We start from the raw sequence: 12,612 nt of genomic DNA, 5'->3' as shown, positions 1-12,612 counted from the left end.
GTTGAAATAGGTGGATAAAGTTTGTATTAACTGTGAATTTCAGTTATTTTATCCTGGTGTCCCACTAATTGGATTGAATTTGAGAGTAGATGAGAGCAGATTTAAAAAATTTTATGGAGTGTTTAACCTCTTCCTAGGAAAATCCTACATAATTTCCAGAAATTTCATCTTGAGGAAATGAAAATATCTTTGGTAGACTAGTAAAATTTCAAATTGTGACAGTGTTCTTGATAAGTAGTACTTTTTATGAAATATCATAAAGAGCTTTAAAAGTATATATTGACAAGTTTATCTTGTTTAGTTTAAGTAGCAAAATACTAATGCAGTGTAAATAAATATAATATGACCTTTGTTTTTCCATTAATGAAAAAGTTCACACTTTTAATTTCTCAACAATACATTCTGTAGTTAAAGCTTAAATATTATCAGAGAACGTGAGATTGAGAAAATTAAGTAGATGTAGAATCTCTTTTGCTTGTATTTATAGCATATTTTAGGTAGTCTTAGAATATAGTTAAGTCTATGTACCACTTTAGCCAAGTAAAGAACAGCATGTTACCACCTACTTAACATGTCTTTAATTGCAATCTCAAAAATTACTGGACAAATTTACACAAATGGTGTTGCTTAAGATAAGACATTAGAAAGGTTATTGGGTTTTCAAATGTGTATAAATACAAATATAAACATTTATTTTAAAAAATAGATTACTAATTATCAGGCATATCGCTTTATTCAGTAATGAGGAAATGCAAAAATTGCTCCATATGAACATGTTCATGTGTAATAAAGTACAGAACATTGGAACTTGAAATGACCATAGTTAAAGAGTATACGATCTAAAAATATTTCATCATGACCCACCTACCAGAATATCTAACTAGAATACTTTTGCACTTTCCTTTTTGAAAAGAAATTGCCAAGTATTAGGAAACCATTTGTAAGAGATGTCTTTGTTAATTAAACATATCTGGTTGTGTTCTGGTTTCTTTTTTCGAGATGGAGTCTTGTCCTGTCACCCAGGCTGGAGTGCAGTGGCGCAATCTTGGCTCTCTGCAACCTCCGCCTCCCAGGTTCAAGCGATTATCCTGCCTCAGCCTCCGGAGTCCGGAGTAGCTGGGATTACAGGCACACTGCTACCATGCCCAGCTACTTTTGTATTTTCATTAGAGACAGGGTTTCACCATGTTGGCCAGGCTGGTCTCAAACTCCTGACTTCAGGTGATGCACCTGCTTTGGCCTCCCAAAGTGCTGGGATTATAGGTGTGAGCCACCATGCCTAGCCTGGTTTCTTTTTTAAAAATTTTTTGAAATTCTAGTTCCATGGTCTGTCTAGTCAGCTGAATTTCTTACCCTTTCTATATTTCTATGTAATTTTAGTTGAAGTTTTAGAATAATGTTCTGGAAGACAGGGAATTTTTCAGTGATCTTCAGAAATAGATTCTAAACTTTTAGCCACACTGTAATTAAAAAGTTTCTGTTGATTTTTAACTATTCAGTTAACAATGATTACATGAGGTTTTGCTCTTGTGCTGATTTTATTATCTGATCAGTAATCCATTCTGAAAAATGAATATTTTAAATTGAACTAAATTATGTATTTGAGAAAAGAGTACAGATCTCTAAGATGGTAGTCAGGATTTTTTTTCTTAAAATGGAATCCATTTAATAGAGAATGCAGACATTTTCCCTTTAGTGAAGCGAAGTTCTAAATTCTAGGTTGAAGAACTGTTTGGTTTTAAGTTGTATATTTTATGTAAGTATATCAGATACATGTTTATATACATAACTATTTATAAATATATATTTATATAAATATATAAAGATTCCTTGCTTTAAAATTGCCCTTTTCCCCTATAAAAATTCTTAAGGTGTAAACTTACGCAAAGCAAAATATTTTATTTGAAGATATTTATTACAGTAAATAAGCATCCTTTGAAGTCTTTGTTGGGCTCAAACCTTCGGGTTGCTCTGCCCACCACCAAAAGTGCTACTTGAAACTTAGAGTTTCTGAGAAATCTTTGAAGTAGATTTGATGCAAGATATGTAAAATGATTTGTAATGCCTTCTTGAGAAGACAGGACATAAGGAAAGTTTTTAAAAGTTAAAATTATACATGCTATGAAAGTCTTAAAGTGATTTTTAAACTGATAGATTATAAATCTCTTTTTAAAAGTAGTTTTTCTTGACTTTTTGAAAACCTTAACTAACATTATATTATACTGTTTTACTCATCACTACTTTGGATTTTAATTGCTACACAGCACACCTATTACAGCTATCCCTCATTATGACAGTTTCCTTGATAGTTGTTGAAATTGTACTGATTCTATAAAATATGCTTAAGATGGCCTCTTCACATTAGCAATTGCAAGGAAAAATATTTATCAAATAGTACTTCAAAAATAAACAAAAACGGTCCTATGAAATGCAGTTTATTTGATCTAGAGTGTGAATGAGTTGCAAGGACTGATGTACATGTTAGAAATAAACTGTTGGGCAAAATGCTGAAGAGCTATATTTTCAATAATAGGTCTTTTTTACAGCTATAAGCAAATTATATATAAATGTTGGTGGTACCAGAGCATTGAAAATAAAACTTGTTTGTGATAAACGTCATCCCTGGTTCTCTATCCTAAAATGTAACTGAATCATAATAAAGTGCTATTCATCTGCAGGTGCATTGCCTCTACTTAGTTAAAAGATGGTTGAAAGGACAGGAATTAGTAGCATGTTGTATTAGCCTTTTGTAGTGTATTTTGTCCTAAGCATCTTAATTTCCCTGTTTTGAATGCTAAGTAGCAAGGGTCTTGGTTTAGAACTAATACCCATCATGCATGTAAACGGTATGAAAGAGCTGCTTAGTAAGTTAACACAAAGTGTTCTTGTGTCAGTCCTTGTGGAAATAGATACAATACAAACATTACAGCTGAACTCACGGCAAACTCCATTAAGTAAAAACCTGGCCTCATTGTTCAGAAAAAAGTTTGAATAGAATACAAGCTCATTTTGTTGAATGTAATGTCAGGCTTTTAGGGACTGTATTGAGGGATAAGGTTTTGTTAAGTTGAGACCAATTCATTAAGTTTTATTGCCTGGTGAGAAGCAGCAATACTTTATTGTAAGACTTCATCAAATATTCATGGTTAAAGAGAAGTAGTAAATGTATTCAATCAAGTGGTCTTTTGGGATTTTGAAAAGGATTATGAAGTCTGCTCAGCTGATAACATTGATAGAGGTTGTTTAACAAGGGTAATTTTAATCTCCGAGTTTAGTTTTGTTGTCCAGTCTTATCTCTTTTTTACTGTCACAAATCCAGGTCTGTAAGAATTGTGTCACATTCTAAGGATGAAAGAATGATATATCCATTCATATAATTTATGTTATTTCCTAAATAGGTATATTTTTAAATTATCATCTTAGTTTGAGTTTGGCATATGAGGGAAATGTGACCCATCTAGTTGTGAGATTGCTATTCATTTGGTCTGACTCTAGCCTTATCTCACTACCTCTGGTGATCTTTTCATGTCTTGGATAATATGATTTCTTTGACACATATAAAATAATAAGCAGCCTTTTGCCTTGGCCAGTTCAGACTCTCATGAAGGGGTATAGTCAGCATTTTCTACATAACGGAAACGTCCATAGCATTGCCCTTATTATTGTACTTGGTATCAGATTACCTGCCTTATTTACTTTTATGTTATGCTCATCTCAGTTTTGTGTGATATAGTTTGTGCTCAGGAAGCTCATCCTTTTCCAGTTCACTGTGTGTTTACTTCTTTAGTTTTCAACTAAAATTTTATAATTTGTGTTGGTTTTGTCAATTTTAAAGAAATTAACCATATTCAACTTAAAGTTGAATTTGTTATTAATTTTTTATATCCTTTATTTTTTAGGCAGATGATGTTGAGGGCAAAATTAGACAAATCATTCCACCTGGATTTTGCACAAACACAAATGATTTCCTTTCTTTACTGGAAAAAGAAGTTGATTTCAAGCCATTCGGAACCTTACTTCATACCTACTCAGTTCTCAGTCCAACAGGAGGAGAAAACTTTACCTTTCAGATATATAAGGTAAAGATATATCTAAATATTTATTGAGTAAAGTTCTTCTTTTTGCCTGAAACCTGTATGTAGTTTTGTTGTCAGTGATTTATTCTAACTGCAGTAAACAAGTCTTAATCAGCATTATAAACAAAGATCTATTTTGTGTGTATGTCTGTGTCTGTGTCCACATCTTAATCTGAGATTTCTAAACATTTTCCCACAGGATAATTTTGTGTTCTGCAGACTTTCACTTACCTTTGTGATGAGTTTCACCTGACTTTTCCTGGCTTTTTCCCTAGGCTGACATGACATGTAGAGGCTTTCGAGAATATCATGAAAGGCTTCAGACCTTTTTGATGTGGTTTATTGAAACTGCTAGCTTTATTGACGTGGATGATGAAAGATGGCACTACTTTCTAGTGTAAGTACAGTTCTAAAGCAACAGTAGACCTTATTACCTCCACAAAGCCAGCATTTTAATTGTGGCAGCCCAATTATTGGGACAGTATAATGATATTTTTCCCAGGAAAGAAAAACTATTGTTTATGAGGCTTGAGTTTTCCTTCATTATGCTTTGGGAGACCTTGAGAATAGAGCTGAATTAAATGCTGTTGTCCGTTAGGGCCCTGAATGTAGGCTTAAACAGTAAAATGAGCTTTGCCTGTGTTTTCTTTTACTTGCCACCTATTCATCTTTATAATAGGCAAGTGCACTGAAGTGATGTAAAGAGGTCTGATTTATCCAAGTTGCTGCACACCAATTAAGTGAATTGTACATTCAGAACATAGCAGGTGTACCCATTGGGCCCTCACAGAGTAGCTTGCTGACACTGAAAATTCAGTCAGAGAATGGAAAAGAAAATGGACACTGCATGGGAGCGCGACTGTAATTGACCTGCTTGGCTTTCTGTTTTATCTGCAGATTTGAGAAGTATAATAAGGATGGAGCTACGCTCTTTGCGACCGTAGGCTACATGACAGTCTATAATTACTATGTGTACCCAGACAAAACCCGGCCACGTGTAAGGTAATTGGCAGTATAACACGTGCCTTGTCTTTTATTTCAGAAGAAGGAACTGCTGAAGTTTCCAATACTTGTTATAATAGTGTTGATTTGTTTAAAAAAAAAATCACTATTATTCATGGACTATGTACTGATTTATTTCGTTGTTCCCTTTGAAACGGTGTAGAAGATTAAACTAATTTTGAGTATCCTGATAATTTTTGGGTATCTCAAAGGTGGATTGAAAAAAGATCACACAAACTTTAAAGTGTTTGTAATACTATAGTGATTTGCAAGTTTTAAACTGGTCATGTTATGATATTTTAATTTTAAAATAATTTCTTTACTGTAGTCAGATGCTGATTTTGACTCCATTTCAAGGTCAAGGCCATGGTGCTCAGCTTCTTGAAACAGTTCATAGATACTACACTGAATTTCCTACAGTTCTTGATATTACAGGTATGTAAAATTTGATTTGTTACTGAAAGAGCCTTTCTAAAAAATGTCTTCTTACTGATTGATTGTATTTTTGTCAGAAATAACTATTTTAAACAGCAACATTTTCCTAGGGTGCTTAAGCCATCTAAAGATGGCTTAAGTTTATGCTTTAAATCATAAGGCTTTGTGGGAATTGGATTACATCCCTAACTGTGAAGTGCTTAATGGAACAACAAATTGAAGATAATGAGCCGAATATATATGGGGAAATCTTGGTCAGGCATAAATGTGTTGAAAGTATGGTATAACTTATTTGTTCACTTTATTTGGCAAACAGTTGCATTATTTAGAGGCAGCCTGCGCTTTAATTTACATGTAGGGTCAGAATATTCTAAACTTTACCGAGAAAAAAAGTCAAGGTAAATACTTCTTAAATAGAATACACATTTCCTAAAGAGTGTGTTTTGTATTCCTAAAATACATGCCTTCACAACAGTAGTAGATAAGGTGAAATGTAGGCCTATTTGTTTTGGAAATGTCTTTCAGTATGGATTAGCCATAGAAGTAGTAGTATGAATAGAATGCTTAGGAGAAGGAAAGACAACTTACTCGACTTGACTCTTTAAAAGGAGAAGGCATTATTAGATGGAGTTTCAGATGAGAGTATGTTAAAGTGTGAACCACCAAAAAACAAAGTGGCCCAAGAAATATTTATGTTATTTTCTAACTTTCACATTTGTTCATAAAATTGCTGATGAAACCGAAAATTACCTTTTTCTTTTCATGAAAAATATTTTACCAGATAGTTACATGCAAATTGGTATTAAAATGTATTAATCTTACAAGTTTGAATTGGGATACATCTTTGTTACAAACTATAATATTTAACATGCACTAAAATATTAACATGTTAAAAAATGCTATTTGGGAATTTTGTTTAAAGATACCACCTCCCACCCCCTCACCCCACACACACAAAAAAAAAACCCCAGAAAACTGGATGTGAGACTGACAACCACATAAATAAGCTGGTAAGCAGATTGTTTCATCCCTTTTTATATAGACTAGTAATCCAAGGTAAATAAAACTGAGGTTGCTTCAGAACAGTGAACTGATCTGTAGAATAATAAACTGGAGGGAAAGCATGTTGTTTTTAAAAGGGAGTTCCACATTTACAGAGGTGCATTATCTTTTCATCTGACTTTCCTGCTACTGTTAAATGGGTTGGAAACTCAGGAGATAAAGTAGTAGTTACTAAACTTCGTTTATAACAAAAGTTATAAATTGTTTAAGCAACAACTTCACTAGCTCAATGACTTATAAAATTGTAGAAACATAATACAGACTATGTCACTTCTTTTAGTTGAGCAGAAAATTGTTTAGCTTCTGTTGTAGAGCTTAGACTTGCTGCTACATGAAGGGACATTTTTGGTGATTTTAATGTGGAGTTCACATAAGTAGTCTTTGTCTACTCTAGTGGGTAATGTGCCAGCAGGGGTTGTTTCTCTGAAGCCTCTTAACCACTTTCTTCTGTCTACTCCAACCAATAAAGTCCTTGATACTTAGCACCAATTAGCAGATAAAGAATTTTATTTCTTACATCTCAGTGAAGAGTCATCAATAATGGTAGCCTTTATTCATTGGTGTTATTCATTAGAAACTGAAGTCTCTAAAAAGAAAAGACTAAACATGCTAAAGGACTTCTGAATTTGACAACTGGGTATTGGCGTTTATTTTCAGCATTAACATTTCTCAGCATTTAAAAATACTAAAAATGCCTTATTAGCTGTTCTCATTAAGATATTTATTTCTCCTAGATTTCCATACCCAGTCCTTAAAAAACAAAAGAAACTGCAGATTTTTCTACTCTTCTGTAATTTAGTTGTTTCTCCATTATTGTGTGTGTTTTTTTTAGCTTTGTGGTTCTTTTGCAGGCTCTGGACCTCCATTTGCAATCCAGAATATTCTTTATATTGAGATGGCCTTTTGCTTACTTGACACATAGCCAGATCTAATAATAATTGAAACTTCCTGTAGATGGCCTAAGTTATATCTTACTTCCGATGGATGGGTGTTTGTGGTATAATTGCCACCCATTTTCATTTTTTTGCACTCAATTTTAAGGTAAAATACCGGCAGACAATTCCTTATGTACCATCTGCCTTTTGAAGATGTCATTCTCTTAAGATGTACAGCATTTGAATATATCTCAGTTGTTTAACTTTATAAGTAGAATCAATTATCTGTTTCCTCTGGACTTCTGAAAGGAGTTGCATTTGGCAATAGAAATTGATTCTGGGCTGGAATACATATCAGTATTATTATCTATCAGTAGTACATTAAAAGCTAATTATATTTGTCCTTTAAATGTCCTTTATTGTTCTGGGGTGTGCCATATAGCTTTTTAGAATATTATGTGAATTGTTTATATTTAGGTGATTGTGCTGTTATCTCATTTCCCTTCTTTAGAATATGATTTTTTTTATCACTAATATAGTGCGTTAATATGGAGAAGCTTTTAAAAAACGATTGCTAGATGATGTATTAAATTTGGAAAAAACTCAGTTTTTTATTCTGCATATCATTGTAGATTTAAATTCAAGAAAATTTTATCTTTAAATATGTTGCTTATCTTTGTAGCATAGAAACAAAGGAATTGAAGGATGTCACAAATTATTGGGTGTCATCATTTTAAGTTCATTTCAGACCGACATTTCAAAGGGCTTAAAGATTGAGTGGTGACTTGGTTCCTTATATTAAACTGCAAACAAAGTATTATCAGTCTATAACGGCTTATTTAAAACTGGAAATTTTTTGCATGGTTTTTCGACTTATGTGAAAATTTCAGGTAAAAATGTGGCCTGATTAGTTTTTCTCAACTGTAACTCATTTTCCTATGATACTTGTTTCCTAAACTTTTCTGAGGGTATAGAAGTTACTTAAAATTTCACTCAGCTGGGTACAGTGGCTCATGACTGTAATCCCAGAAGTTTGGGAGGCTGAGCTGGAGGGTTGCTTGAGCTCAGGGGTTCAAGACCAGCCTGGGCAACATAGGGAGATTCCCGTCTCTATAAAAAAATGTTTTTTATTAGCTGGATATGGTGGCACACACCTATATGGTCCCAGCCAGCTACCTGGGGGACTGAGATGAGAGGATCGTTAGACCCCCGCAGGTCAAGGCTGCAGTGAGCTGTGATTGCACCATTGCACTCTAGCTGGGGGGACAGAGCAAGACCCTGTCTTAAAAAATACTTACTTTGGGAGGCTGAGGCAGGCGGATCACGAGGTCAAGACATTGAGACCATACTGGCTAGCATGGTGAAACCCCGTCTCTACTAAAAATACGAAAAATTAGCTGGGCGTGGTGGCATAAGCTTGTAGTCCTAGCTACTCAGGAGGCTGAGGCAGGAGAATCACTTGCACCTGTGAGCCGAGATCCCACCACTGCATCCCACCCTGGTGACAGAGTGAGACTGTCTCAAAAACACACACACACACACACACACACACAGCCATACACACATACACTAAATGTTACTTTAAATCAATATTAGCAATGCAGTTATTTTTCTTTTTTTCTTTTTTTTTTTTTGAGACGGAGTCTCCCTCTGTCCCCCAGGCTGGAGTGCAGTGGCACGATCTCGGTTCACTGCAACCTTTGCCTCCCGGGTTCAAGCCATTCTCCTGCCTCAGCCTCCCGAGTGGCTGGGACTACAGGCGCCCGCCATCATGCCCGGCTAATTTTTGTATTTTTAGTAGAGATGGGGTTTCACCATATTGGCCAGGCTGGACTTGAACTCCTGACCTCGTGACCCGCCGGCCTCGGCCTCCCAGAGTGCTGGGATTATAGGCATGAGCCACTACCCCTGGCCGCGATGCAGTTGTTTTTCTAAACCAATTTAGAAAGAAGTAGACTTGGAAAAACTGACATTGGATAAGCTTGTACCTCATCTATTATAATTTTAAAAATGTGGCCGGGCACGGAGGCTCACATCTGTAATCCCAGCACTTTGGGAGGCTGAATCAGGCAGATCACAAGGTCAGGAGATCGAGACCATCTTGGCTAACACGGTGAAACCCCATCTCTACTAAAAATAAAAAAATTAGCCGGGCGTGATGGCGGGTGCCTGTAGTCCCAGCTACTCAGGAGGCTGAGGCAGGAGAATGGCATGAACCCGGGAGGTGGAGCTTGCAGTGAACTGAGATTGTGCCACTGCACTCCAGTCCTGGGCACTCCACTCCTGGGCAACAGAGCAAGACTCCATCTCACTGCCCACTCCACTCCTGGGCAACAGAGCAAGACTCCATCTCAACAAACAAACAAATGTTTTACAAGAGATACTTGCTTAAGCGTTTGTCTTTAGTAGAGTTTTTAATTAAAACAACTTTATTGAGGTATAATTTCCAGACCGTAAAATTCACCCATTTTAAGTGTACAGTTCAGTGGTTTTTAGTAAATCTGCCTGTTTTAGAACATTTCCATCACTGGAAAGATCCCTCATATCCGTTTGTAGTCAGTTTCCATCCCTACACCCAACCTCCATTGAGGTCCTTGGTCCATTTTGAATAAATTGTTGTGTATGATGTGAGGTAAATATCTCAGTTCATCTTCTTACATGTGGATATCCAGCTGTCTTGGCACCATTTGAACAGAGTGTCTTTCCTCATTGAATTGCCTTGGTACTTTTCTTGAATCAGTTGACCATAAATGTGAAGGTTTATTCCCAGACTCTCTAATGATCTATACTTCTACCCTTATGCCACTACCAAACTGTCGTGATTAGGTTGATATAGCTTTATATATATATAATTTTTAAACGATAATGTCAAGTTTAACCTGCCAAATATATGAGTTGAATCTGTGGAAGATGTTTTGCCTGTGTACTGCAAGGTAAACAGAAGTTTCTTGAAATGCTCGATGGCGTAGGGTTAAAAATGGGTCCCACCCCTGGCCAGGCAGGTGGGAATGGGACAAGGAAGGGTAGAGATGGAGGCTTCAGAGCGGACTGGCTGGGCTTGGGCCATAACCCTCAAGGACACAGGAGTACAGGGTCCCAAAGGGCAGCCCCTTTCTGAGTGAGCACCCAAGCAGCACACACTGGGGCTGCATGTTGCAAATTCATCAGTGATCGACCCCTGGCACAACCACCCCCTACTGTGTAATCTACCTGACAAAATCTTGCCTTTTAAGGCACTCCTCCCAGGACCCCCACCAGGATCCTGAACTCTAAAAACAGTTTTTGAGAAAACATCCAAATGGTTACATATGGAATGCTGTCTGCATCTTTTGGGGTTTTTCTTTTGTTTTTTGGGGGAGGTAGGGGTAGTGTTTGAGACAGTGTGTTGTTCTGTCACCCAGGCTGGAGTGCAGTGGAGTGATAGTTCACTGTACCTTGAACTCCTGGGCTTAAGCAAAGCTCCTGCCTCAGCCTCCCAAGTAACTGGAACTACAGGCACGTGCCACCATACCTGGCCAATTTTTAAAGCATTTTCTATAGAGATGGGGTCTCACTATGTAGCCCAGGCTGGTCTTGAACTCCAGGGCTCCAGCTGTCCTGCCTCAGCCTCCCAAAGCAAGGAATTACAGGTGTAAGCAACTGCACTTTGCCTGGCACACACAAAGTTATAGCAGGTGCCCTTCCCCAACCCCCACAGGCAGCAGGCTGTGGGGTCTCCTAGCTGTGAAGGGCTGCTGCAGTGGTGACAGCACAGAGTGGGCAAGGCACAGCAGAGGTTTTGGCAGCATGGCCCAGTTCCTGGTATCTCCTCCTATCTAGTCCATGCTTACTTCTTCAGAGAGAGTGACTGCATTCACTTTCCTGACAAAGATGAATCATCTTTTGCTTTCCTCTCTTTCTTTCTCTTGGCTTTCTCCTGCTATTTCCAGATAATCACCTGCTCTGTCTTCCAAGCTAAATGCAATTTCATGTAATGCTCTTTTGCTTTCTCTTAATGTCTTCTTTTCTTGAAATCTCCTTTGGCCTGCCTAGATTCAGTTGTGTGACCTTTCTGGTTATCTGTGGTACCCAGTTGAGGTTCTTCATGTCAATGAGCTGTTCTATGCCTTTGTACTTTTGTTGGCAATCAGTCATCTTCATTCTCAGGCAATCTCTTGCCTGATGCTAGAGATTTCTTCTTTTTGGGGTTACTTGCAGCTTCCATTCTCCACTCTCTTCTTGTGTCTTCTCTGGCCTTTCGCTTTTCAACTTGGAGCTGTACATTGATCTGCTTGGGGAATATGTACTGCCTTGCTTAGCCTTTGTGGCCTCCCTTTCTCCTTCCTTTAGGCACAAAGGCTCTGGCAAAGCAGTACCTCAACCATATATGAGTCTTGAAATCAGAAGTGAAAGTCCTCCAACTTTGTTCTTTTTCAAAATTATTTTGTTTATACAACGTCCCTTGTATTTCCATAAAAATTTTAGCATAAGCTCGCCAATTTCTGCAAAAAAAAAAAAAAATCTCTTGAGTTTTGATAGGGATTGAGGGATTACATTGAATCTGTTATTAATTTGAAGAAAATTCTCATCTTAACAATTCAGAATCCTCTAATCCGGGGTCTCAAAACCCCAGGCTACGGACTGGTACTGGTCCAGAGCCTATTAGGACTGGGCCGCACAGCTGGAGGTAAATGATGGGTGAACAAGCATTACTGCCTGAGCTTTACCTCCTGTCAGATCAGTGGCGGCATTAGATTCTCATAGGAGCACAGACCCTATTGTGAACTGCACATGTGAAGGATATAGGTCAAATCTAACTAATGCCTGATGACTGATCTGAGGTAGAACAGTTTCATCTAGAAACCATCCCTTGTCTGTTCCCCTCACCCCCAGGGAAAAAATGCCTTCCACAAAATCCCTGGTGCTAGAGATTTTTGGCACTTCTGGTACCAAAAAGGTTGGGGACCACTGCTCTAATCCATTAATATGAAATGTCTTGGGCCAGGCGTGGTGGCTTGCACCTGTAATCCCAGCACTTTGAGGTGGATCTCTTGAGGCCAGGAGTTCGAGACCAGCCTAGGCAATGTGGCGAAACCCCATCTCTACAAAAATAGAAAAATTAGCCAGGCATGTTGGCAAGCACCTGTGGACCCAGCTACTCACGAGGCTGAGGTGGGAGGATC

The 12,612-nt window shown here is 37.4% G+C and overlaps 1 protein-coding gene across 1 annotated transcript in view; it reads left to right on the top strand.

Moving 5' to 3' along the window:
* HAT1 (histone acetyltransferase 1) overlaps window positions 1-12,612 on the top strand; it is a 70,819-nt gene that overhangs the window by 40,857 nt on the left and 17,350 nt on the right. Inside the window, exons 5-8 of the mRNA XM_010377593.2 lie at window positions 3,900-4,079; window positions 4,352-4,473; window positions 4,974-5,078; window positions 5,407-5,513. Of these exons, the coding sequence (XP_010375895.1) occupies window positions 3,900-4,079; window positions 4,352-4,473; window positions 4,974-5,078; window positions 5,407-5,513 (514 nt within the window). The remainder of the gene's footprint in view (window positions 1-3,899; window positions 4,080-4,351; window positions 4,474-4,973; window positions 5,079-5,406; window positions 5,514-12,612) is intronic.

This window comes from Rhinopithecus roxellana, chromosome 14, assembly GCF_007565055.1.
Source record: "Rhinopithecus roxellana isolate Shanxi Qingling chromosome 14, ASM756505v1, whole genome shotgun sequence".
Lineage (NCBI taxonomy): Eukaryota > Metazoa > Chordata > Mammalia > Primates > Cercopithecidae > Rhinopithecus > Rhinopithecus roxellana.
The sequence above is the reverse complement of the archived record's forward strand: the minus strand, read 5'-3'. Positions and strand labels throughout refer to the sequence as shown.